Below are 26,995 nucleotides of genomic sequence, written 5' to 3'. Positions count from 1 at the left end.
ATGCCAAAGGAGGCTCAATATCATCAGGGAAATGCAGATTTAAACAGACAAGAAGATACTGCTACACATCCATTAAAATGGCCAGAATTAAAAAAAAAAAAAAGTCAATGCCAAGTGTTGGCAAGGATGTGGAGGAAATGGAAAAAGTTGGAATTTAAAATGATAGTACCGTTTTGTAAAACTCCTTGCTAATTTCTTAAAAAGTTAGCATATATCTACCATAAGACAGCCATTCTATCTCTAAGTATTTACCCAAGAGAAACAAAAGCAAAAGTCCACACAAAAACTTACATACAAATGTTCGTAGCAGTTTTATTCATAATTGTCCCAAATTGGAAACAACCCAAATATGTATTTTAACAGATGAACTGATGGGCAAAATGTGGTATTTTCTTTTTTCTTTACTAACTTTATTTATTTTGAGAGAGAGATAGAGAGAGCACACATGCGGGAGAGGGGCAGAGGGCGAGGGAGACAGAATCCAAAGCAGGCTCCACCCTCAGCCTGATGTGGGGCTCAATCTCATGACCTTGAAATCATGACCTGAGCTGAGATCAAGAGTTGGGTGTTCAACCGACTGAGCCACCCAGGTGCCCCCAAATGTGGTATTTTCATAAAACGGAATCTTACACAGAACAAAAAGAATGAAGGGTGAAGTTCATCCTTAGAAGGGCTTCCCTTCAGGATGGAGGGCAGGGATGAGTAGGTGGAAGGGTACTCTGGCAGAAAGTAGGCCAGGGCTGCCCTGTCACTGAGAAAGTTGAGAAGGGGGGCGGCTAGGAATCACTGTTTTTTGTTTTTCTAAAGCTAAGCCCTCTCTGCAGTGACAGTCCACTTCTCTGGCCCAGAGGTCTCTCCTGCCCCCTCCACTATACATAGGGAGCAGTTCAGTGCCCTACCGCTAGACTCAGTGAACCCCACCCCACTCCAGCAGGGTCCCACTGTGCTGAGACAGTTTTCTTCCCCAGCAGCCTTCTTGTCCTTGCGTCTATGTAGTCAATGATTCAGCTTTTGTTGGCTTTTCCATCTTCTGATCCGTCTGCATTATGTCTTCTAGAGATCCCTGTAAACTGCTATTCCACTCGCAATCTATGTGCCTGTCTTCCAATACAGGGATGGATTTATTATTTAAAAATATACATCATTCTTTTTAACACTACAGTATTGTACACTTAAAAATGGTTAAGATGGTAACTTTGATGTTATGTATTATTTATCATAATAATAAAAAACCCACATAGTTCTTGAATTGTCAGTGACCTTTGCAGGGGAGAGGTAAACATGTGGGTAAAACTCACAGTCTTGAAAGAAAAGGTAATTGGAATCCTAAATGTGAAATTATTTAGGCAGATATTTCTGACTTTTAATTTCATTGTTAAAATAGTATTTAAAATCTAATGCTTTTTCTAAGAATATACAACAAAGATCAGTCACCCCTTCACATCACTCCAAGTTTTGCCACTATGTATGAAGAATGCTCATTAGAACGCACTCGGGTTGAGATGACAGAAACCAAATCTGAATTAGCTTTATGATGTTAATAAAAATTACAGTGTTTATTGTGTACCAGGCCTATGGTAAGCATTTCATATCCACTTATCTCATCTAGCCTGCACAATGGCCCAGAAGGCCAGGAGCCAACCTGTGAGCTCTGAAGGCAAGTGCTTGCCTTATGCCCAGTGACTGAAACAGGACCTGGCATGTGGCCAGAATAAATGGGGGAATGATACAATACCTACCATCATCTCCAACTTATCAGAGTGCCGAATGGTGCTCTGGAGACACAGGAAAGACCTAGGGAAGCTGGGTAGATTTTCCAGGCCACGTGGGTATTTGGAGGCTGAGCTGGGATTTTAATCCAGGCACCTGCTCCAAGGACAGCCCTTCAACCTGTCCATTACGTGGACTATCAACCTAGAAGGGAAATTTATTGGCTCTTTTTTTTTTTTTTTTTTTTTTTAAAGATTTTATTTATTTATTTGAGAGGGAGAGAATGAGAGAGAGCATGAGAGGGAAGAGGGCAGAGGGAGAAGCAGACCCCCTGCCGAGCAGGGAGCCCGATGTGGGACTCGATCCCGGGACTCCAGGATCATGACCTGAGCCGAAGGCAGTCGCTTAACCAACTGAGCCACCCAGGCGCCCCTTATTGGCTCTTGAAACCAAATTCAAGAAAAACTGATGTGCTTTCAGATTTCAGGGAGTGTTTAGGGACTTACCCCTTTAGAACCTTCCTTGTCCCCCATATCTGTACTTACCTCAGTGTTGCTCTCTTCTCAAGGCTGGAATCTTGGTCACCAGTAGCTACTGAGTTCACATCTCTTATGTAACCCAAGAGTGGAGAAACAGTTACAAGAGGTAAAATCCCAGGGTAAGGGGCACCTGGGTGGCTCAGTCAGTGAAGTGTCTGCGTTTGGCTCAGGTCATGGTCCTGGGGTCCTGAGATCAAGCCCCATGTCTGGCTCCCTTCTCCCTCTCCCTGCTTGTGTCCTCTCTCTCAAATAAATAAATAAAATCTTCAACAACAACAACAAAAATCCCGGAGCAGGATTGTCACTTGCCCTGCTTGGGTCACATGCCCACTGCCATGGTTCAAGTCCCGGATTCTCTACTGTCTAGCCATGCATGACTTTGGACACATTAAGTTACTTACTCTTGATGGCTTTTGTTTCCTCATCTGTGTCATGAGAACAGTAACAGTAGTTTGCCCAGTGAACAACATGCAGTGCTCAAACACCTTAGTAAGTAATTTATTTTCATAATTCTTATTGCATATTTCTTTTTTATTTAAGCAATTTTCATAAAGCTTTGTGGTGGTCTCTGTAGAAAAGTCTCCCTGTGAGGTTGTAATCCTTGTCTGCCCCCATCAGTTTTGGAGTTTGAGTTATATTATTCTTTATAGTCTCCAGGACCACCAAACCAGGAAATTAACATAAAAGTAGTCCTGGGATAGTGGTACTCCTATGAAGGGACACATTTGGCTGCTTAGGACGCCCACATAAATATAGGCCCAACTGAGTTCATAACTTCAAATTACAGAATTCTCACAGAAATAACCTGCCACGAGTGAAAGTTGGTAGGCACCACAGAGAGCAAGATTAGACCACCAAAAAAGTCATATAATAGAATTATTGACTAGAAATTTAAAAATAAATATTTTTTAAATGATTAAAGACAAGTTTTAAAATCGCATTAAGTAAAAAAAAGATAAAAGCCAATATAAAGAAAGAGTGAGCAGATTTGATAATGTACCAAATTGAGCTTCTAGAAATAAAACCTATGGTTGTTGAAATTGAAAACTCCATAAAAAACAATATGGGGAGAATTAACAGCAGATTAAACACAGACAAAGAGAATATTAGTGAGGTGGAAGTCAGAATTGGGAAATTACCCAGAATAGAGCACACACAGAGAAAAAAAATACTGGGAGGAAAATAATTGTCAATTTAGAAGTCTACATTGCTAAATTATCACTCAGGAAAGAGAGCAAAGTAAGACATTTCAGAGACTGAAAGAATTTTTCACTACCTAACGTTCATTAAAAATATCTCAAGTATGTGCTTTCGGGAAGAAAAGACTTCAACCTCGAAGGAAAAGTGAGTGAAGAAACAGGCTACCATGTGGCCAAATCTAAACCAGCAACCACTGCTCAACAGCGTAACAATGAGAATGATCACCTGGGAGGAAAAATGACAGGGACAAGAGAATGAGAGGAGTGATTACAGTGAAAGTATCTAAGTTCTTATTATTACATAGAAGGGAGGTAGAGATAGTAATTGACTTTAGAATTTGTTAATTATGCAGGTTGAAAATTTAAGTGTATTTATGAAAGTGACAGAGAATGCATAACTTCCAAGCCAGTGGGAGTTGAGGGAAAGGGGAATAAAGAGCACTTGATCCATCCAATGAGGACAGGAAGGGAGGAAAAAGAAGCACAGAGAAAAAAGACAACACAAAATAAGATAGTAAAAATCTATCAAAACCTATCATCAATCACAATAAACATACCATTAAAGGCTGAAAACTGTAAGATTGATTTAAAAAAAAAATCTAGTTACACAGACTATTTATCAGAAGCATACCTAAGATATAAGGAAAAGGATGGAAAAAGATAAATGAGGTCAATACTCACAAAAAAGGGCTGTGGTAGATTAATTACTAGAAAAAGCAAAATTAAGGCAGAAAGCATTATTAGGGATAAAGAGTGGTACTGTATAATAACAAAAGGAATAATTATCAGAAAGGTATAATAATCCTAAACCTCTTAGCATTTAAAAACCAAGTCTCAAAAATATAAAATCAAATCTGGCAAATTTCATGGAGAGATTGCTAAAACCAATATCATAGTAGTGGGATTTTAACCGATTTCTTTTGGTAATTTATAATCAAGTAGATGCAAAATTAGTAAACGCATGGAATATTTGAATAATACAGTTAACAAGCTTGATATAAGGGAGATGATATATCTATATCTACATCTCCTTGCATCCAACAATTCCTATTGAACAGATAGGAAACTTTTATAGAAATAGCCAATACAGCCATGTACATGGCTACAAAGAAAGTCTTCACACAATCCCAAAAGATCAGTACTGTGCAGAGCACCTCCTCTGACCATAATGCAATAAAATAAGAAATCAATAACTAAAGGTTAGTCCTCTCTCTCAAAAAAAAACCTAGTATACATTTGAAAATGTAAATAAGCATACTTTCAGCAATTCCCAAGCCAAAAAAATTGATATTAGAAAATCAGAACAATGTGAAATTAAAAATACTACTTATCAAGACTTAAGGGACATTAAAGTGCCACTTAGAAATGTATAACCTTGAAACCTTACTCTCAGAAAAGAGAAAGACTAAAAATTGAATTAAATATCTAACTCAAGAAATTAGAAAAAGAATTATAACACAATAAAAAAGTAGAGATAAATAGAACAGAATAAAACAAAATAGAAAATATAGATGATTAGCAAAATAAAAAGCTGATTCTTTTTTTTTTAATATTTTATTTATTTATTTGACACACAGAGAGAGAGACAGTGAGAGAGGGAACACAAGCAGGGGGAGTGGGAGAGGGAGAAGTAGGCTTCCCGCTGAGCAGGGAGCCCGATGCGGGGCTCCATCCCAGGACCCTGGGATCATGACCTGAGCGGAAGGGCAGATGCTTGACGACTGAGCCACCCAGGTACCCCTAAACAGCTGATTCTTTAGAAATAATTCGTATTCCCAGAAAAGTAAAACTTAACATACCAGACTCAGGATGACATGGAACCTAAAGATATTGATAGACATTAAATAAGTAGAGGGAATAAAAAATTTAGCCAAAAAAATACACCAGACTCAGACAGTTATACAGTCAACTCGACATCCAAGGATTCCTGCCTCACACAAACTGCTCTGGAGTTTGGGAGAGGGTCTGATCCGCAGAGAAAGTTGGGTGTGAAGAGCTTGTAGGTTGAAGCTTTGATTTATCGACTTGGCAAAATGCGGAGCATTTTGTACCAGGCACCACTCCTGGGCCATGGACACATCAGTGAACCACAATAAACAGTAAGTAAGTGAATTAGAGTGTGTTAGAATAGGTGCTGCGGAAGAAAGAGAAATAGATCAGAGTAAGAGGGGTGGAGGAGCATGGGAAGAAAAGTGTAGACAGGAGAGAAGAAGGGCAGTCAGTGGAGGGCTGAGAACAGAATGCCCCTCCAAGTTGTCATGGAAACCAAGGGGGAGTGGGGGAGCTGGGAGAAGCTGCTGAGGGAGGGCAGAGTTGGGATTTAGGTGAGGAAGTGGGCCCCAGGAGTGTGAAAGGAGGGATGGGCAATAAAAGGAGGTGAAAGGAGGCAAAAAACTTTGCCAGGAGAGGAGCCCACCACAAGGGCCAGGAGGGTGTGGACCACAGATGCTGGAAGGGGCTTAAGAATGTGAAGGTGGGGGCGCCTGGGTGGCTCAGTTCGTTAAGCAACTGCCTTCGGCTCCGGTCATGATCCTGGAGTCCTGGAATCGGGTCCCGCGTCGGGCTCCCTGCTCAGCGGGGGGTCTGCTTCTCCCTCTAACCCTCTTCCCTCTAGTGTTCTCTGTCTCTCTTTCTCTCTCTCAAATAAATAAATAAAATCTTTAAAAAAAAAAAAAAGAATGTGAAGATGCAGGGCATTACATCAAGGGCATCAGATGACTGAGGTTTGGGAGGCCAAGGAAGGGGCTTAAGAATGTGAAGGTGCAGGGCATTACATCAAGGGCACCAGATGACTGAGGTTTGGGAGGCCAAGGAGGGAGAGGGTACAGGGTGGGGTGGGGCAAGGGCCTTTGTGTGGCCTGTGGGCCTGTGGGCAGCTGCATGGTTGTGGGCAGGGGGCTATCTGGGGATGTGCCAGGCACTGCTCTAGGTGCTTTGCCCACATGAATTCCCCCAAGGCCCTATGAGGCCTGTTTGCATCTGAATATGTGTGGTGGGAGAATGTGGGAAAGAAGCAGGGAGGGTGAGAAACATCTTTCTGGAATCTTGGCCTGGATGGAAGGAGTGGGAAGCAGAGGGCCATGGGTCTGGTGACTGGACAGAGATAGGAGTGCAGAGGGGGCTGGGCTGGGACAGGGAGGTGGGCAGTGGCAGGCAAAGGGTGGCTCTTCCTGAGAGGTGGAGTTTGCTGGGCAAGGGGCTGCTCAGGAGTTATAGAGGACGTGGTGAGGGGCCTGGTTCTTTTATTCTCAACAAAATAAAGGGCAAAGACACCCACTATCCTTTGGCTTCATCCTCTGTAAACCCACCATGCTGCGGGGATGCAAGGACGTAATGTGGGTAAAGTGCTTCTGGGTTCTGTTATTTTTGCTGTTTGCTGGGGTGGTGGTAGAGCTGGGGGAATGTGCAGGCTTGGAATTCATTCATTATGTGCCCATCCTATGTGCCAGGCACTTTGTGGAACCAGTATAGAACTGAGCAAGGGCTCTGGTATCTCCCTGGGCAGTGCTAGGCCCAGCTGAGCCTGGAGACCAAAAATCTGTTGGTTGCCGATCAGCAAAATATGAGATTTTCTCCCAAAAGATTTTATGGCAGCAGTGCAGGACTAGAGTGGGACTCACCCAGGGCAGTAGGTTGGTAGGGGGAGGCCTGGGAGGCTGAAGGGGCTCCCTTGAGGTCCAGGCTGGGTGGGCAGGTTGGCAGGGCTAGTGCAGAGGTCTGGGCTGCTCGGACTGGTGGTGAGGAAAGATGCAGCCTCCTCTTGGCCTCCTTCCTTCATCCACCCCGAACCAAGGACTCTAGCAAGCATGTTCCTGGCCTAGCAGCCAGCCACAGTGGGATGAAAGGCTGGCAGCTGGGAGTAAAGGCAGGTGGGGGTTGTGGTGGGAGGGATGGGGAGGGCAGGGTAGGCAGGAATTGTGGGCCTGGTGACTTGGTGGGGGATGGGGGCAGGAAGATAGTGGAGACAGGAGAGGGGGCTGGGAAGCACTCGTTTCCTCTCTCCAGGGCTGGGCCACAGGAAATCCAACCCTTGTGCTTCCCAAGGTGCTTCCTGCCGATAAAGTGGCCTTCTGACAGGCCCCTTCCTGCTCCCCCCTTTCCCCAGCCCTCCCATCCTGCCCCAGTCCCCAGGGGACCCTCAGCTCCCCCACTCCGGCCAGGCCAGTGGCCTTGGGAAGAGTCTGGACAAGGGGGTGGGAGGTCTGGGCATCCTGGGGCCACACTTCCGGGCAGGGAGGGTCCGCCCAGGCTTGAAGAGAAAGCAGGACCAGACCCACAGACAGCGCTGGAGATTCGGCTCTGTGGGGTCAGTGGAGTCCTGGGAGGCAGAGATTTTTTCCTAAAGGGGTAGTGGATGGAAGAGGAGAGAGCCAGGGCTCCCTCAGGGGTTAGGGCTGGTCCTTGGGAAGAGGGCCTTGCTCTGGGGTGATCAGATAAGGTTCTGGGGGCAGAGGAGTGGGTATTGGGGGGAGGGGGGCTTTGTGGTGGGCAGGTAGTGGTCAAGGTGGCTCTGTGGGGAGGGATCTGTTCTTGGAGGGGGTGCCAAGTACCGTACCTGTGGGGTTAGGGTGTTTCCAGGTTGTCATGGGGAGGAGTAGGGAGGTTTTCTGTGTGTAGGGGGTTCATTCAAGTTTATTGCTGGGAGCCTCGGGGGATCCAGGGCTGTTCTTGGAGAAGGCTGGGTGAGGCGGGGGGGGGGGGGGGGGGGGGGGCTCTTTTCTACCGGGGACCAGAGGGTGTGCCCATGCTCGGTTGTTCTGTGAACATTATCAAGTGCGTCCAGTGAGAGAGCGAGCAGCTCCGCTATGGGGGTCAGGGCCTTTCTTTGGGGGCACAGTCAAGGCATGTCGGGGAGTTCTGTGGGAGTCAGGAGCTGTTTCTCGGGAGATCAGGGATATTCCGACATTTAGGGCTGCTCTTTGCTCTCAGGGGTCTTGGGAGCACAGGTTTTGCAGCATTGGGGTAGTTCTGTGAGGGTTATCAGTGTTGTGGGGTGGCACGCTCCAATGGGGCGGTGGTGCTTGAGCTAGTTTCTTTACTGCGCTCCCCTCTTCTCCGCCCACTCATCACCCCCTCCCGCGTTGCCACGACAACGTGTAAAACTAAAATTCACTTCCCCGTTGCAGGTGGAGACTAGTAGCGCCCCCTCCCCTAAGCCTGTCCTCATAGGTCGCGCCCCCATCCTGTCGTCGCTAAGGTGACGGGAAGGGGGCGACAGGCGTTGGTCTAGGCAGACCAGGGGGCCTGGAGAGTGGGGAGGAGGAGAGGCGGCCTTGGGAGTCCAGAGCGAACTCGCCAAACTCGGCTGGGGATGCGGGAAGCCGCGCTGAACAGTATTCAGGGTGGTCGTAAGGGTTAAGTCGGAGGGTTAATTGGCTCTTGCTGCGTGTGGGAGAGCCCCGAGCCCCTCCCTGGCCCCGATGTCTCCTCCGTCTCACACCCAGGACCGGGGCAGGGTTGGTCACTGTCATCTCCCCCGGGCCTTGATGGGGCAGGGAGGTCGGTCGAATGGGGGAGAAGCTGCCACCCCCGGAAATTAATTCTCCTGTTTTTCTCTCCCCTTCCTGCCCTCTCTGGTCCTTGCACCCAACGCGGACCCCACCCCAGCTTCAGGACCCCCGGCTCGCGGAATCTTCCTCGGTGGTCCGCGGATGCTCGCACGCAGCCGAAGGGCGGCGCGGCCCTCGCGGCTCAGCCACTCCCCCCACGCCAAGGCCTAGGACTCCCCACACCCCCCGCACAGCCCCCAGGGCCCCCGCCCTGTGGGGCGGCCCAGGCCCTCCGCACGAACCCTTCCACCTCACCCCGGGACCCGTACAGTCCCCTCGCCCCCAGCCCTCGCCTGGCCCTGAGCCCTCCCGGCCCCCGCCTCCGGCGCAGCCCCCTTGCCACCCCCGCTTCCCTCCCGGCTCAGGCCCCCTCCCCCCGCCGCCCCCGCCCCCGGGGAAGGCAGGCGCCGAGCTGAGCCGGGTCGATGCAGCTGAGCCGCGCCGCCGCCGCCGCCGCCGCCCCTGCGGAGCCCTCGGCGCAGCTGTCCCCCGCGCCGGCCCCGGCCCCGGCCCCCCCCGGCCCCCTCCCGCACAGCGCGGCCGACGGGGCTCCGGCGGGGGGGAAGGGGGGGCCGGGGCGCCGCGCGGAGCCCCAGTGCGCTCCGCTCCCGGCCGCGAGCCGCCCGGGCTCCGGCCCGGGCGCGGGCGCCGGCGCGGGGATGGACGGCCCCGGGGCCAGCGCCGTGGTCGTGCGCGTCGGCATCCCGGACCTGCAGCAGACGGTAAGCCCCACCGCCCCGTCCCGGCAGCGCCCCCGCCCTCCTCGCCCAACCCCCCCGTCCACCGCCGCCCCCCCCCCCACCGGCGCGCTCCGAGGCGGGTGCCGGGGACCCCAGGCCCGCGGCTACTCACCCCTCCCCCGCCGCCTCCGCGGAGACCCTCCCCACCGCCCGGGCGGGGGCGGGGCCTGGAGAAGCACCGCCCTTGGGGCGGGTCCTCGCCCGCTGGACGCGGAGGCGCGGGGTCCCGGGCTTGGGCTCGGGAGCCCCGGACTCCTGCAGGGGCTCCCGGGACTTGGTGCCCTGCGCCGGGCCGGGCGGGGCCGGTCCGCGCTCACCCGGTCCGCACTCATGAGCCCGCACCGCCGCAGAAGTGTCTGCGCCTGGACCCGGCCGCGCCCGTGTGGGCCGCCAAGCAGCGCGTGCTCTGCGCCCTCAACCACAGCCTCCAGGACGCGCTCAACTACGGGCTCTTCCAGCCGCCCTCCCGGGGCCGCGCCGGCAAGTTCCTGGACGAGGAGCGGCTCTTGCAGGAGTACCCGCCCAACCTGGACACGCCCCTGCCCTACCTGGAGGTGAGTGGCGGGCGGGGGCGCGCGACCGGGGGCGGGAGGCGAGCGCGCGGGGCACGACCACAGAGTTCCGTGACGGTAGCAGGGAAGGGCACGGCAGTGAGGGGCGCGGACCCGAGGAGTCAGCCGTGTGTGTGTGTGTGGGGGGGTGTCTGTGTGCCCAGCGCAGTGAACGGTGCATACAGTGCGTGTGCGAGGCGCAGTGTGCGGGGTGTGTAGCGTGTGAGGTGTGAGCAGTACGTACGGCGAGCCTTGCGTGTTCTGTGCAGGGTTTGCAGTCAGCATCTTGTGTGGTGGGAACACAGAGTGGTTCTGCGGAGTGGGGTGTGAGTGGCGGAACAGTGTGTGGAGTAAGCCAGCGACTTACCTGTGTGAACACCTGTTCCCCTCCCCCGCCCATGGAATCCCTGAGGGCAGACCTCAGTCTTTCTCATCTGCTCACCCATTCATAATGGAAAGGATGTTGAGTGTGCTGTCAGGTGTGGGGATACAGATTTACAGTTTGGGGGGGTGGTGGCAAGTGCAGTGAGCATTAAAGTTTAAGCATTATGGTGTCTGAGCTCAAAGGTGGCTTGGCCTCTTTGGTGGCACAGGGAAATGGGGTTAGTTCTACTCAGGGCATGTCTAGGAAGGTAAGTCTGGAATCAGTCTTAGAAGAGGAGTGGCATTTTCCAGGGAATCCTGGGGGTGGGAATGAAAGAGAGAGGGTGTTGCAGGTTACAGGACAGCAGGCATGCATCCCATCTGAACTTGGTGTTGGCTCTGTGTGTGTGTAGTACATAGGAGTTTTGTGTGGCTGGCAGGGTGAGTAAGCAGGACTTGGTTTTGTGCGTGCATTCGCTCACTCAACCCAGATGGGTGCCTTTTCTCTGCCTTTTCTTTACCTGAGCAGTTTCGATACAAGAGGCGAGTTTATGCCCAGAACCTCATTGATGATAAGCAGTTTGCAAAGCTTCACACAAAGGTAAGGAGGAAGCCACAGAGAAGGGACTCCAGAGTTTACCTCCTGGCCCCTATGAGCAGTGTTCCCTTCACCCCAGCCTTGACTGGATTTTGTGATATCAAAAATGTCCTTTAAAAATTCCCAAGAGCCCTTCCTCTGCTCCCAGCACCCTCCACCCTGGCTTGGGGCTGACCACTGTCCCTCCAGCTTGGCTCAGTCTGTTTTCTCTTGTGTCAGGAGCCCAGAGCAGGTGTTGGGGCAGCTGGAGGGCTGGATGCAGACTCCAGCACCATGGCTGTTGTGTGGGTGGTCTGGTGACGGGTTTTAGTCAGATCAGACTCTTACTCACCCCTCTGGTGGGCCCCTGGCTGGGGGTGGTGGTGGAGTATGATGGGGCATGGTGTCTTGGTGAGAGCCTGGGTGGAATGGAAGTGAACAGGCACCTGATGTTCTCATTTAGGGGAACTGGGAGGGAGTGGAGAGAACAAGGAGCCTAGCACTTAGTGGTCACCCAGTGCTGGGCACTCATGATTGGGCACCTCATTAATTTTCTCCTGGGAGGGGCTATTATTACCTCATTTTCCGGATGAAGACACTGAGTCCCAGAGAAGTTTTGTGACTTGCTGACAGGTGTGCAGCCAGTGAAACTGGGGCTGAATACACATCTGTCAGATGCTGGGGCCCTGTGCTCAGGCACACCTACTGAACGCTACTGCTAGGTGGGCCTGACCCCAAATGTCCTTTGGGGGCTACCTCACTGCCCTCTCTGAATGTAGGAGAGGAAATGTGGGTGCCACGGCCCCTACCCACAGGCAGACTCCCTCAGCTCCCACCTCAGGTTCCAGTGACCAGTGGGCCTTTGCTTACTGGACACTTCATTGACAATCTCTGGAGGCTGTCTCCTTCTAGGACAAGGATCTGAGCACCGTCACCTCTGGGCCCCAGTGACCCCTCTGTGACCATGGAGCCTCCATGCCAGGTTTCTCTGCTGCCCCTGGGGCACATGGGGGTCTGAGGTCATGATTTTGGCTGGGCAGAGACTGTGCCCTCGCTCTCCACTTGCCCCAGTGTGACCCTGTCACTCTGGGTTCCTCCCCAAATGGTTACCCCTTCTCTAAAACTGTCCTGAGCAACTCACAGGACACTGGTGACACTTGTGACTATTGACCTCCTGTGAGTCCCACTTGTTTTTATTTATTTTATTTATTTTTTAAAGATTTTATTTATTTATTTGGCCGAGAGAGACACAGCGAGCGGGGGAACACAGGCAGGGGGAGTGGGAGAGGGAGAAGCAGGCTTCCCGCCGGGCAGGGAGCCCGATGCGGGGCTCGATCCCAGGACCCCGGGATCGTGACCTGAGCCGAAGGCAGACGCTTAACGACTGAGCCACCCAGGCGCCCCGAGTCCCTCTTGTTTTTAGATCGAGTTTCAACTCCTTACCCCAGCCCTGCATGTTTCTGGCTGCTTGGACCCTAACCAGCCCTCACCATCACACCGTCCCCTCTGGGTCTAGCTGAGGTCTCTCCCCTGTCATGAGCACCCTTCCTCCTGTTTGATTGTCTGGACTCACCTTAGGAGGCCACCTCCTGTGGCGCAGTTCTCTTGGTGCCCTCTCCTATTTCTGATGCAATCTGAGTGTGTTTAGAAGACCTGGGGCCTCCAGCCAAGGCCCCTTGCTTGTGCATGCAGCATCTGTACCATCAGCCTCAGTGAAGCTTTGCAGAGTGAATTAATGCATGACTAGGTCAATGAATGAAAGGCAGTCAAAGTCACGTCACAGGAGGGGCCACCCATGGGGGAGGAAGGGCTCGGGGATAGGGCTCTGCCTTGGGGTGATCTCATTAGGAAGAAGGAACAGACCACCTTGGGAGTGATGGGGCTGTGGGCTGTGGTGGGGGTGGTTCCTGCCTGGGTGCCTTGGGCTCTTCCAGGCTGTGCAGGTTGGGGCAGCATGGCTGAGGAGAGGAGCCAGAGCAGTGGCTGAGGTTGGCATAGGAAATTTTCTTGGGGGCATGACCAGGGCAGCCTGGCCTTGATGAGGGGCTGGCTGGGCTGAGACCGACTGTTGCAGTGGGCCTGGGATGCAGGGAAGGACTTCAAGCAGCACGAGGGCCCAGTGAGCTGAGATGGGCCACGTGGGCATACAGGGCTTAAGGTGATATGAGGGGGTGACAAGGTCATGATGTAGGGTGACAGGTGTGAGGAGGTGGGGCAGTAGATGCTCCTGTAGGGTGACAGGTGGCCTGAGGCTTGCTGGTAGAAGGTGGGTGACAGGCAGGTGATTGTAACTGTGCTGCTGGGCTGACCAGGATGGCTGGGTATTCCAGGCAAACCTGAAGAAGTTCATGGATTACGTCCAGCTGCACAGCACGGACAAGGTGGCCCGCCTACTGGACAAGGGGCTGGACCCCAATTTCCACGATCCTGACTCAGGAGGTGAGAAGCAGAGCAGGAAGGGGCATGGCCTTGGAGGTTGGGACCTTAACCTTCATCTGTCTCTTGAACCCAGAGTGTCCTCTGAGCCTTGCGGCCCAGCTGGACAATGCCACGGACCTGCTGAAGGTGTTGAGGAATGGCGGTGCTCACCTGGACTTCCGCACTCGAGATGGGCTCACTGCAGTGCACTGCGCTGCGCGTCAGCGGAATGCGGCAGCTTTGACGGTCAGTGTGGGTGGGGCCCTGGCCTGGAGGGGCACATGGCCCAGCGGGGGCGGGGGGAGGCTGGGCCCTGTGTGAATGCTGAGGCTCCTTGCCCTCAGACCCTGCTGGACCTGGGCGCTTCACCCGACTACAAGGACAGCCGCGGCCTGACGCCCTTGTACCACAGTGCCCTGGGGGGCGGGGATGCCCTCTGCTGTGAGCTGCTTCTTCATGACCATGCTCAGCTGGGGACCACGGATGAGAATGGCTGGCAGGAGATCCACCAGGTGGGCAGGGGGTGTGAGGGGGCGGGGGGAGTCTCAGCCTCTGTCTGGGGGTGGGGGGAGGTTTCTGGCTCTGTCAGGCAGTGGGGGCTTTCCGGGCCCTGTCAGTAGGACTGAGGGTCCTGGACTCTGTTCGGGGACCCAATAGCCTCTCCCTTATCCCCTAGGCCTGCCGCTTTGGGCATGTGCAGCACCTGGAGCACCTGCTGTTCTACGGAGCTGACATGGGGGCTCAGAATGCCTCAGGGAACACAGCCCTGCACATCTGTGCCCTTTATAACCAGGTGTGACTATGTGTGTACACATGCAGGCGTACCCCTGTACTGTGCTTGCTTACCTGTCTGGTCCTGGGTGCATGTTGTGTGTCCTGTGAACTGTGACCTTCTCAGCCCATGTGTGCACATCCGTTCCCTGAGCACACATGTTGCATGTGTGTTCCAAACAACCAGGTGTGAATTGTGCACATCTGGGCTTTCTGGGCCGAGTGGGACCTGTGTATGTTGTGTATACCTGATCTGCCCATCCCTATGCTGTGCATACGGGCTCTGGACACGTACGTGCGGGTGGGTGTGCCCTGGACCCCCATATGTGCCCCAGTGTGTGTGCATGCTGTTGCATCCTGACTGTGCCCCTCCAGCTGCCCAGTTGTGACCCCCACTCCAACCCTCCCAACAGGAGAGCTGTGCTCGGGTCCTTCTATTCCGTGGAGCTAACAAGGATGTCCGCAATTACAATAGCCAAACAGCCTTCCAGGTACAAGAGTGGTTTACAGGAGGGTGAGGCTGATCCCTGGGTGTCTGTCTCTGTGTGACTTGATCTCTCTGGACCTTGGTTCTTCCCCTGTAAGGCAATAAGGGAGCTCTCGCTCAAGGATTGGCCCAGGGTGAGATAGAGGAAGGGGGTAGGCCAGTACAGTGCCCAGCTCATGGAGGGGGCGTTCACTGTGGATGGTTCCCTTGTCTTCCTTCCAGGGAGAGAGGAGGGTCTTAGGGCTCTGGGGTCAGGGGAGAACCAGTGTGGGCTTGACCTGCCAGAGACAGGTAGGGTATAGAGGCCAAACCAGGGGTGAGAGGATTAGTTCTAGTCCCTGACTTAATTCAGGTGATGTTTCTGAGCACCTTCTCCAGCTGGGTTTGGTTCTTGGCACTGGGATGACCAGGCGCATGAGTCTCTGTATGGCCTGGAGTTTGTGAGTGAGGGAATTAAGACCACGTTATGGGGACTTTCTGACCACAGAGGGAGCTGGGCTTTTGTTCTCAGTGGAAGTGAGGGCTTTCAGAGGTCTCCTCAAAGATGTGAGGAAAATAGGTAGGTCCTCTGTGGCTGTCCAGTCAGGGGACAGCTGCAGCAGTGGAAGAGCCCGGTGGGTTTGGGTGAGTCTGGAAGGGTCTGTTGGATGACTAGATGAAGAGACAAGGGAAGGGAAGTAGGAGGGTGACAGGTATGAGGCAGTGGTAGGCCATGGTTGAGACAGGAGTGATGAGGTGTGTGGAGGGGCTGTTAAGAGAATCAGTTGGGTGACCTGTAGGCCTGGACTGTCCTGGTTTTAGCTCCAAAAGTCTCATGTCCCAGGAAACCTCTTAGTCCTGGGCAGAATAGGGTGGTGGGTTAGACAGGGGCCAAGGTCTGAGCCTGGGACCCCCAACCAAGGAAGACCCCAAACAGGAGCCCGGTCAGGGTGCACAGGGGCCAAGAGGGGGCAGGCTAGGTGCCCCTGAGTCTCCTCTCTCCCCCTTCCCCTCAGGAACCCAGGTAGGTTACACAGGGGTCAAGGGGGGCAGGCTTGGCACCCCTGAGTCCCCTCTCTCCCCTTCCCCCTCAGGAACCCAGGCAGGTTACACAGGGGCCAAGGGGGGCAGGCTAGGTGCCCCTGAGTCCCCATTCTCACCCCACCTCAGGAGCCCAGGCAGGGTGCACAGGGACCAAGGGGGGCAGGCTAGGTGCCCCTGAGTCCCCTCTCTCTCCCTCTCCCCTTCAGGAGCCCAGGCAGGGACCAAGGGAGGCTGGCTTGGCGCCCCTGAGTCCCCTCTCTCCCCCTCCCCACCTCAGGTGGCCATCATTGCAGGGAACTTTGAGCTTGCAGAAGTCATCAAGACCCATAAAGACTCGGATGTTGGTGAGTTCTGCCCAACCCAGGTCCCTGTTGGAGGTGGATTTGTGGGGAGTGGTCAGGGCCCCAACAGTGCAGAGGTCAGTGGGGATGGTACAAGGGAGCCCCCCATACCCTGAGCCTCTTCCTTGCAGCTATATTTTAGTCAGAGTTCCATTAATGGCCCCTGAAGGTAGGGGGAATCTGCTGAGGGAAGGGCCTGTGTGGAGTGGACAAAGGGTTTGAGTAAGGGTTGAGAGCATGGTTAGGTTAGGGCTGTGGGTTGGGGCCATTGTTGAGTTTAGGGATCGACTTAGGTTGAGAGTGGGGTTGAAGTTAGGGTCAAGGTTCATTTCCTGTTAGGTCATATGAAGGGTCAGCAGGGCACATGGGGCAGTGGATCTCAGCCGTTGACCCTCAGTGTGTCACTCTTACCTGGAGCAGGAACCGGTTTAAGTGGCCCATATCGTGCTTCAGTAGGACAAGGTCACATAAAGAAAATAAAACACAGTGGTCGCGATGCAAATGGAAAAGGGAAAAGCTATCTTCAGGGCACTGAGCTCTGAACCAGTGCACCAGGGGAGCCCAGGATATGCCTGACTCATGGTCCCAGAAGGAAAACCAGGAGATGCCACTTGGTCTTGCCACTAGGGCAGGCAGGAGGATGGGCACAGCCATCGCACTGGAGCCTCAAGGAGGTCCCCACCCACTCCCGCTTTAGTGCTGGGTGCTGGGCTGCTCTGGGACCTGTTCTTGGAATCCCCCCTTCTCTCTCCCGTGTGCAGTGGGTGGGGCTATGGGAGAGGGTAGGTCTCCTCTCTTGGAAAGGTGACCCCTTCAGCTAGCTGGCCACATGAGGGCTCCCTTCTTAGCTCCCTCTGTCCTGAGTGGACCAGGTTTTTCTGCCCATGGTTCTCTCTGGAACACGGGCTCCCAGGCTCCCCTTTCTGCCATGGTTGCAGTGTCCCCATTAAAAAAAGCAAAAACAAGAAACAACTTAAGTGACACTGGACAGCAAAGGGCTAGGGATGGTTTTGGTTCTATTGTGAGGTTACAGTCAGGGCTAGGGTTGAATTTTGGACTGGGGTTAAGATTAAGGTCAAGTTCCGGTTTAAGGACTCTTCCCCTGTAGAGTGAGGGCTCAGTTATGGTCTGGTTGGGGCTGATAAGTGTTTTGGAGGTGGTTGTTAGCCTGGGAGAACCCTGGTTTGTAGACATATGGGATCCTCTCATCTTGTGATTATTTGACCATGGGAAAGCTGCTTAGGACCTCTGTGCCTCAGTTTCTCTTATGTAAAATGTATTTTTTTAGTGGTTGTTTGCATACCATTCCCTCCTCTGACCTCATGTGGGATTTGATTCTGTGTGTCTGGACTCTGGCAGGTGAACTTGGTCTAACTGATTGGAGGGAGGGGGTGTCTGGTCCCAGCCAAGAGAGAGGAAGGCTCCAGCTGCCTCTCATTTTCCTGATAATGGACAGAGATACTAGGGCTCCTAGGGTCACCATTGTTACGACTCACTGTCTGGCTGACCCAGAGTATGCTCGCCAGGTTGGAGTTAGGCATGTCATTGCTGAGCTGAGGTACAGAGCAGGTGTGCATACCAGTTCACCCCCGTGTGGGCATTGGCTTTGCTGGCTATGTACCCTAACCTGCTCAGGTGTCGTGCATACACGCAGATGACATAGCCAGATGTCCCTGAGCTACAAGGAATATATTCATGAGTGTTTACTATAAGCCTTGTTATTTTAGTTTACTCTCTCAGCAACCCCTCATGGAGTGATTATTAGTAGTCCATTTTTATAAACGGGGTTTAGGGCAGGGGCTGTCTTTGGACCTGTCCTTGTCACCCCCTACTCCCTCTGCACACCTTCACTCCAGGGACACTCCCTCAATGACAGTCACAAGTTGCCCTGTCTCACCCCAGGTTGGGGACCTGGGATGGGCCTGCACACAGAAGAGCTGGAGGGAGGCTCTGCCCATCCATCCTCCTTCCTCTTCCTCGGGAAGGGAAGCCCTTGTGGAGGGTCTGGTAGGCTGGGACCTGTTACCCTTCCACGGACAACCGGGAATCCTATTGGCAGCCCTCTCTGGATTGATAGGCCTGAAGCAGAGAGAGACCCTTGTCTGGGAGCAGCTACTCGTGTGCCTTGACCTCTGTTGCCTTGGGCCGACTTAGGGTCCACATTCTTCCCCGCCATCTCTCACGCACATGCTTTCATGTTCTCCCCGACTTGCTGTCCCATAGTGCCGGAGAGAAGTTCTTCTCACACCATACCTTGGGATCTTGTTAAATGTAAATTCTGACTTAGTGGCTCTGGGTGGATCCTGAGAGTTTGCATTTCCAGAGTTTCGGCTCTGAGGTGAGGCTGATGGTCCATGGCCCACACTTCTCTAAGAGGAATCTAGAATAGGGCTTGGCAAATGAGGCCTCACAGGCCAAATTCAGCCCACAGTCTGCTTTTTTTTTTTTTTTAAGTTGAGGCTTTAAAATTGAGGATTTATGTTTCATTTAGAGTTAAATCCACATAACATAAAATTAATTATTTTAAGTTGAATAATTCAGTGGTATTTAATACTTTTACAGTGTTATACAACCACATTTATTGAATTTCAAATATTTTCATCATCCAAAAAAGGAAACCCTGCATACATGAAGTAATTATTCCATATTCCCCTCCCCCTCAACCTCTCTTAACCCTTAACATGCTTTCTGTCTCTATAGATTTATCTATTCTAGATATTCACATAAATAGAATCCTACAATATGTGACTCTTGGTGTTTGGCTTCTTTCACTCAGCTTGTTTCCAGGCTTCTCTATATTGTAGGATGTATTACTGCTTCATTTTTTTTTATGGCTGAATAGTATTCCATTGTTTGTATATATAAAATTTTGTTTATCCATACATTCTTCAACAGGACACTTGGGTTGTTTCTACCTTTCGGCTATTATGAATATTGCTGCTATGAACATGTGTGAAATGTATTGGTTTGGATACCTGTTTTCAGTTATTTTGGATATAAACTTAGGAGGGGAATTGCTGGGCCATATGATAATTCTATATTTAACTTTTTGAGAAACTGCCAAATTGTTTTTTACCATTTTACATTCCTACCAGTAATGTATGAGAATTTCAAAGTCTTCAAATCTTTGCTAACACTTGTAATCATTGGTTTGTTTTTATTATTATTATTATTTTTATTTTTATTGTGGCCATTCTAGTTAGTGTGACATAGTATCTCGTAGTTTTGATTTGCATTTCCCTAGTGGCTAATGATGTTTATTGGCCATTTGTATATTTTCTTTGGAGAAATGTCAAGTCCTTTGCTTATTTTTTTAATTGCCCATAGAATGAGTTAGGAGGTGTTCTTTCCTCTTCTAGTTTTTGGAAGAATTTGAGAAGGATGGGTGTTAATTCTTCTTTAAGTGTTTGGTAGAATTCACCAGTGAAGCTGTCTGATGCTGGACTTGTGTTTGTTGGGAGATTTGTGATTTTTGATCCATCTCTTTGCTTGTTACAGGTCTGTTTAGATTTTCTATTTCTTCTTGAGTCAGTTTTGGTAATCTGTATTTTTCTAGAAATCTGTTCATCTCATCTAACTTATCTAATTTGTTGGCATACAGTTGTTCATAGTATTCTCTTAATCCTTTTTAATTCTATAAGATTGGTAGCAGTGCCACAATTTCACTTCTGATTTTAGTTATTTGTGTCCCTCTTCTCTTTTTTCTCTGAGTCAGTCTAGCTACAGGTTTGTCAGTTTTGTGGATATTTTCAAAGAAACAACTTTTGTTTTCATTGATTTTCTCTATATTCTGTTCTCTATTTCATTTATCTTTGTCTATCCTTATTTCCTTCCTTCTGCTAGCTTTGGGTTTGGTTTGCTTCTCTTTTGTAGTTCCTTAAGAGGTGCACTTAGCTTATTGATTTGAGACTTTTATCCTTTTTTGATATAGATGTTTACAGCTATGAATCTCCTTATTGGCACTGCTTTTGCTGCATCCCATAAGTTTTGGTGTGTTTTTGTTTTTATTTTCTCAGAGTGTTTTCTAATTTCCTTGTGATTTGTTTTGACACACTGGTTGTTTAAGAGTGTGTTGTTTAATTGTCATGTATTTGTGAATTTTTCAGTTTTTTTTTTGTTGTTGTTGTTCTTGAATTCTAGCTTCATCCCATTGTGCTTGGAGAAGATATTTTGTGTGATTTCACTCATTTAAAATTTATTGAGACTTGTTTTGTGGCCTAACATATAGTCTGTCCTGGAAAATGTTGCATGTGCACTTGAGAATAATGTATATTCTTCTCTTGTTTTCTGTAGTGTTCTATACACATATCTGTTAGGTCTAATTGGTTCAAGTCTTCTATGTCCTTATTGATTGTCCCTCTAGATGTTCTATCCATTATTGAAAGTGGGGTGTTGAAGTCTTAAATATTATTATGGAACTGTCTGTTTCTCCAAATGTGTTAACGTTTATTTCATATATTTTGATGCTCTGTTGTTTGGTGCATATATGTTAATAATTGTTAATATATTTGATGAATTGACACCTTTTCTATATACAATGTCCTCTGTCTCTTGTAACACTTTTTATCTCTAAGTCTGTTTTGTCTGATATAAATATAGCTACTTAGCTCTCCTGGTTACTATTTACATGAAATATCTTCCTTTATTCTTTTATTTTAAACCTACCTGTGTCTTTGGATCCACAGTGATTCTTTTTGTAAATAGCATATAGTTGGATCATGTTTTTTAAATCACCATCTGCTTTTTAAATAAAGTTTTATTGGAACTCAGCCACACCCATTTGCTTATATATTGTCTGTGGCTGTTTTCATGCTATAGTGGCAGCGTTGAGTCCTTAGGACAGAGGCTATATGGCTTGCAAAGTCTGAAATAGTTACTATCTGATTCATTACAGAAGTTTGCCAAACCCTGGTCTAGAATGTCTTTTATGGTTTCCCTCGTTTTAGTTAACCATAGATGGTCCAGTACAGCAGTAGCCTGGTGAGATTTGTCTCATGTGGCCTGTTCTGCCTCGGCTGAACCCTGTGAAATGGGCAGTTTCTTTCTTTTCTTTCTTTTTTTTTTAAAAGATTTTTATTTATTTGAGAGAGAGAGAATGAGAGAGAGCACATGAGAGGGGGGAAGGTCAGAGGGAGAAGCAGGCTCCCCGCCGAGCAGGGAGCCCGATGAGGGACTCGATCCAGGGACTCCAGGATCATGACCTGAGCCGAAGGCAGTCGCTTAACCAACTGAGCCACCCAGGCGCCCGAAATGGGCAGTTTCAAGAGCAGATCTGAGCATGCCCAAGACCTCATTTGGCTGACAGGAGGAGCAGGCTTCTGCCTCTGAAGCTAGAGTTAGAGGCAGTTTGGGATTGACCCCCAATGGTAGCTTCGGTGATAGGCTGGCCAACTGTCCTGGTTGCCCAGGACTGAGGCAGCTCCTGGGACATAGGATTTTAGTTTTAAAATCTGGAAGGCAAACCAGGGTAAGTTGGTCACCCTATCTGGCTGCCCAGAGTCTCATCTGTACCCCCCCCACTCCCACACAGTACCATTCAGGGAAACCCCCAGTTATGCAAAGCGGCGGCGGTTGGCTGGCCCCAGTGGCCTGGCCTCCCCTCGGCCCCTGCAGCGCTCAGCCAGTGACATCAACCTGAAGGGTGAGGTGCAACCGGCAGCTTCTCCTGGACCCTCGCTGCGAAGCCTCCCCCATCAGCTGCTCCTCCAGCGGCTGCAGGAGGAGAAAGACCGAGATCGGGATGGTGACCAAGAGAATGACATCGGTGGCCCCACAGCAGGCAGGGGCAGCCAGAGCAAGATCAGGTAGGAGGCGTCTGGGAGGCCCTGGCAGGGTCTGGGTGGGTGGGGTGTTGGGACCCAAGCAGGAGGAGCCAGCATGGAGAGGCAGGGAGAGACCTAGTGGTGCCTGGCACCTCTACAGTGATGGGCTGAGGCTCGGGGTGGGGGACTCCCAGGCCCCCCATACAGGCCTCCCTGGATGGGAAAGGGAAGAAAGTGAGGCCTTGTTGGCTGGAGCAGGCTCTCCCATGCTGATCTTTTGGAGCTGAATTTGTCCTGAGGGAAATGTAGGGAGAATGTTGAAGGAGAGGGTTTGGCCAGCTCTGTGCTTTGTAAAGTTTCCTGCAGTGCTAGGAGGAGGGTAAAGGCTGAGATGAGGCAGGGCTGGGTGGTGTGTGGTAAGGGGTTAGGGAATGGAGCTTCATCTCCATGAGGGCTTGAAACCTATAGGTGACCCCTAGCCCTGTCTCTAAGAGGGAGTCTTCGTCTTTCCCCCCCCCTCTCCAGCCCTGTAGAACCACAAGACTCTCTGGTTTTACTCTTTACCCCTTACCATTAGCGCTGGGACCCTGAGAACCAGGGACATGGGAGGGACTTGGCATCCCCAGAACTCAGAGGAAGAAGCCTGGGCTAAAGCCCCACCGGCCTTGGTGGGCTGGACAGTGGGGAGTAGGGGGGTGGGCACTGGCTCTGCAGATAAATGGTTGGGGTCCAGTGCAGACCTGGCATCTGCTGACTGTGGCCTTGGACAGGTCAGCTAACCACTCTGTGCCTGGGTTTCTCATCAGTAAGGTAGGAGTAATTCCATGCAGTTGTTTCCTTCGGGAAGCCTTCCGGAACCTGGGCAGGTGAGGGGTCCCTACCGGGATCCCCTGGCCCACAGCACAGTCCAGCCACTGCTGGTTAAGGCATCTCTCCTCCTGGCACTTCGAGGAGGAGCTGTCCTCCTGCAGCTTCCCCAGAGCCAGTCACATAGAAGGTGCTCAGGAGACATTGTTGAATGAGTTACATAAACAGCATTTTGTTTTCAAGATGACAGCTGGGCTGAGCAGCATATGTGTATTGTTTCACTTAACTTTGGCCATACGTGAGGCTGTGCTCTATTAACACTATTTTACAGATGAGGGTCCTGATGCTCTGATGGGGTAAGTGACTTGTCTAAAGTCACATAGCTAGGAAGCAGCATAATTGGGCCCCACGTAGACCTGGTTCCCAAATTTTCTAAGCCTGAGTGTTCAGCAGAGGGCTTGGGGTGCAGCAGGAGCTTATAAAAGCAATTTCTTCCTTTGCCTTTGTCCCTGCTTGTGCAGCTGTAATCTGTGATGTCTCCTCTCTCTCCGTGTCTCTGCCCAGACTCCAACGCTGTCTGTCCTGCTCCAAATCACCTCAATTCTCCCCTGAAGCTTTTGCATGTCCCATGGATTTCTTAAGGGTAGGACAGCCCAGTGTCTAAAAGAACAAACTTTGGGATGTTTCAGTTTTGCAGAAACAAAAACCTGTAGATGCCCTGTTTTCATTTATTTTTTGTATATTCATTTATCCTTTTGGCAAACATAGAACTAAGACCTGCTCTGTGTGGGACGGCAGGATTATTACTATTTTTCTACAAATACTTAGTCGGTGCCTAGATGCCAGATGTGGTGGGAGCTAATAGCAGGGAGTCCTAAAGGTCTCAGAAGGACACTGACAGCTGGGGCCCAGGACTAAGAAGCAGTTAGATGGGCAGTAATTCAGGTAGGGGGAGCTCCTGGTGAGTGGCCAGGAGGGGACTGAGGAAGTTCAGTGCACCATGGAGGGAGAACACCTCAGGGGAGGAGATCCCCTTTGGCATTTGAGCTGCAGGGGCGGCAGGGGGTGGTGGTGGGGAATGTGTGGAGGGAGGCCTAGTCCCCGCCCCCCCCGCCCCCCTGTTGGCAGAGCCTGGCATGGAGCCCCTAGCTCCCCGCAATGTGTGGCAGAGTCTCCCCAGCATCACAGAGCAGGGCAGAGAAAAATGGGGCTGTAGCTGAGAGACAATAACTTAATAATTGGACAGATGAGCAGGATTAGAATAGTTGAAGTGTTGGGGACAACATCATGAATAGCCAGAGGAGGAAAAGGAAGATGCCCAACCATGTGACTGGAGTGTAGCTAGTTCTCACAACCCAGAGAGCCTGGCTATTGCCTGAGAATGTGGACCTGGGCTGCCTGGGTACTAGGGAGTCAGTGCAGGCTTTTGAGCAGCGCGAAGGTGGAGAACCTTCGAGCCTTAGGCTCAATGCTCCGGTTGGGAGAGCCATCCGGGCAAGGTGGTCAGCACAGAGTCGGTATGGGCATCAGGGACAGGTGTCGAGGAGAAGACACAGGTCTGGAGGAGGATTTGGGCGCCCAGCACATGGCAGTGGCCAGGTGGAGGAGAAGGCCGAGGCCTGAGCAGGGAGGTGGGGGTGGACCGCTGGTGGAGCCCCTCCTGGCCGCGGAGCCGCCCCCCAACCCCTCCCAGCTCGCACCTGGCTCTGCTGACCGCGTTCCCCGCCCTCCTCAGTCCGACCTCTCCTCTGCCCGCCGTGCGCTGCAGTGCCCCTCGCCCCGTGGCCTCGGGGCCGCGGTGAGGTGGCCGCTGGAGGAGAGGGAGGAGGGCCGGCCGCCGCCGCCGCCCGCAGAGGGAGGAGCCCGGCCGCGGAGGAGGCGGGGCGCGAGGAGCGGCCGCGGCATGGAGCGAGCCCGGCGCGCCCGGGAGCGCAGCCCCGCGGCCCCGGAGCCCTGAGCGGGCGCGGCTCGTGCGCTGGCGGGAGCGGGCCGGGCGCGGCGGCGCGGCCCATGGAGCGGCCCCGGGCCGGGCCCCCGGCGGGCGGGCGGGCGGCGGCGGGCGGCGGGCGGCGGGCGCTGCGGCGGCGGCTGCGGTGAGGCCGGCGGCGGGGCCGGGCCGCGCGCCATGGAGGCCCCGGGCGCCGGCTTCGCGTGCCCGCTGCCCCCCGGCATCGCGTCCGTCACCTACGTGTTCGTCTACAGCCCGAGCGGGCCCGGCGGCCCCGGCGGCCCGGGCCCCGCGCCCGGCCCCGGTCCGGCGCCCCCTGCGCCCCCCGCGCCGCCGCCCCGGGGCCCGAAGCGGAAACTTTACAGCGCCGTCCCCGGCCGCAAGTTCATCGCCGTGAAGGCGCACAGCCCGCAGGGCGAGGGCGAGATCCCGCTGCACCGCGGCGAGGCCGTGAAGGGTGAGGGGGGCGCGGGGGGCGGGGTCGTGGGGCGCGCGGGGGGGCACCACTCCCGGGTGCACGATTGGGGTCCTCCGCGATCGTGGAAGGGCTGATGCCGTTTTCGGGGTCTCTGTCATTGGGGGTATCTCTGGAACTCTGAGCCGCTGTGGTCATTATGGGATGCATCTGCCCCTGGGGATTCCTTGTGTCACCGTGAAGGGCTCTGTGTCAGGGAGGGGTGTCTGTCTTTCCGGGGGTCCTGTCATGTGGGTCCCTCTCAATCCTCTGCTACTGTGGGTTCCCTGTTGTCACCGTAGAGGTGCCTCTCGTCATGGGGCTGTTTTTGTGTCATGATGGAGGTTGGTGTCATTGGGGTTCTGTATATTTGAAGGACCCTATCCCATCAGGGACCTTCCTCCAATTATGGGATTCCTGTGTCACTTCTGGGACTTATTCATTGGAAATCCTTGTGATATGTGGGGACCCTGTCCCATTGTGGGGGATATCTGTGACAATTATGTGGGTGTCTGTGTTTTATGAAGGTTTTTATCACTGACGCTTTCTGTGTTCTGGGGGTATCCTGTGCCATGACAAGCTCCTCTCATTATGGGGGCCTCTGTCGTTTTTGGGGTCCTATCCTCATGGGTGCCCTACGTCCATGGGAGCCTGAGAAGGAGACAGCTGTGAGGTCGGCCTTCCTTTGGTCCATCATGTGGCCTAACCTCTTGGCCACAGCACAATGACCCTGAGCTTTTGGCAGTGACCCCTGGGGTGGGCAATAAGAGGTGGGGGAAGAGGGGTCAACTGGGAGGGCAGGAGCAGGCTTGTGGCCCCTGCCTCTGCCTGTTGTCCCCCCTCGAGTGTGTCCATCTGTGTGTCTTTCTGTCCTCCACATGCCTATCCTGTGCTGTGTCCATCTGTTCATTTCTGTCTGCTGTGTGGATCCCAAAATCTTCCCAGGGAAAAAGCCAGGAGGGTGAAGGGAGGGAAGGGGAGAGAAGGAGAGAAAGGGTGAAGGAGGCGGGTGGTGGGCAGAACCTGGGCCTGAGGTGGGGGGTGGGGTGGGCCCCTGGGTGGCCTGCTGCACCCTGACAGCTGTCTGGCTTCTGTCCCTCCAGTGCTCAGCATTGGGGAGGGCGGTTTCTGGGAGGGGACCGTGAAAGGCCGCACGGGCTGGTTCCCGGCCGACTGCGTGGAGGAGGTGCAGATGAGACAGTATGACACACGGCATGGTGAGTGACCCCACAACCCCTGAGCAGCTCCCGAGCGCCCTGCCCCTTCTTGCTCCCTTTGGTCTTGCTTGGAGCTAAATCCATGGATGTTCACGGAGAAAAGACTAAACTCAAACACACGTTCCAAGTGGACACAAACTTGTGTACATGACAGACACAGCGTGCATGCACCCTGTACGTACTTGTGAGCACATGTGGGTGTTTGCAGCCTGCTCATAGGACACACAGTATGATTGTGTATCTCTCTGTGATCCCACACGTGACTCCCAGTGACCATAACCCCCCCCCCCCCCCCCCCCCCCCCGCCCCACGTAGTCCTTACAGTAATCCTGGGTGTTTGGAGTGTGAGATTCCGGTGTGGCTGGCAGACAAGTAAAGAGGTCAGTATGAGAAAAGAGGCATCTTTCCAAAGTGGACAGATTGTCCAAGTGGGCAGTGCAGGGAGGCCTGGACCAGCCAAGAGGAAATGAGGCCATTTGGGCCCAGAGGGGCTGTCGTGGGTACCTTGGGGCCAGGATGGTCTGAGGGCAGCGGGTGAG

General features: G+C 52.3%; 1 protein-coding gene and 1 long non-coding RNA gene across 6 annotated transcripts in view; one reads left to right on the top strand and one right to left on the bottom strand.

Moving 5' to 3' along the window:
- Positions 1-305: 305 nt before the first annotated feature.
- Positions 306-9,915, bottom strand: LOC135364369 (uncharacterized). Its single transcript, XR_010411249.1, has 3 exons — positions 9,850-9,915; positions 1,740-1,914; positions 306-1,101 (listed from the first exon to the last, which is right to left on the bottom strand). It is a non-coding gene; the product is annotated as an uncharacterized LOC135364369 (long non-coding RNA).
- The window catches only part of SHANK3 (SH3 and multiple ankyrin repeat domains 3), a 52,361-nt gene continuing 32,962 nt past the window's right edge, over positions 7,597-26,995 (top strand). For all 5 annotated transcript variants that reach the window (XM_045872217.3, XM_064590390.1, XM_045872218.3 and 2 more), the window contains exons 1-13: positions 7,597-7,754; positions 9,056-9,719; positions 10,088-10,291; positions 11,181-11,252; positions 13,559-13,667; positions 13,741-13,892; positions 13,991-14,158; positions 14,323-14,439; positions 14,831-14,908; positions 16,205-16,271; positions 21,799-22,072; positions 25,040-25,242; positions 26,343-26,456. In XM_045872217.3, coding sequence (XP_045728173.2) covers positions 9,423-9,719; positions 10,088-10,291; positions 11,181-11,252; positions 13,559-13,667; positions 13,741-13,892; positions 13,991-14,158; positions 14,323-14,439; positions 14,831-14,908; positions 16,205-16,271; positions 21,799-22,072; positions 25,040-25,242; positions 26,343-26,456 — 1,855 coding nt within the window. In that variant the 5' untranslated portion in view covers positions 7,597-7,754; positions 9,056-9,422. The remainder of the gene's footprint in view (positions 7,755-9,055; positions 9,720-10,087; positions 10,292-11,180; positions 11,253-13,558; positions 13,668-13,740; positions 13,893-13,990; positions 14,159-14,322; positions 14,440-14,830; positions 14,909-16,204; positions 16,272-21,798; positions 22,073-25,039; positions 25,243-26,342; positions 26,457-26,995) is intronic.

The sequence above is a fragment of the Mirounga angustirostris genome, unplaced genomic scaffold (assembly GCF_029215605.1).
Source record: "Mirounga angustirostris isolate CCGP_5_RB_7025 unplaced genomic scaffold, mMirAng1.0.hap1 SCAF_5, whole genome shotgun sequence".
Taxonomy (NCBI): domain Eukaryota; kingdom Metazoa; phylum Chordata; class Mammalia; order Carnivora; family Phocidae; genus Mirounga; species Mirounga angustirostris.
The sequence above is the reverse complement of the archived record's forward strand: the minus strand, read 5'-3'. Positions and strand labels throughout refer to the sequence as shown.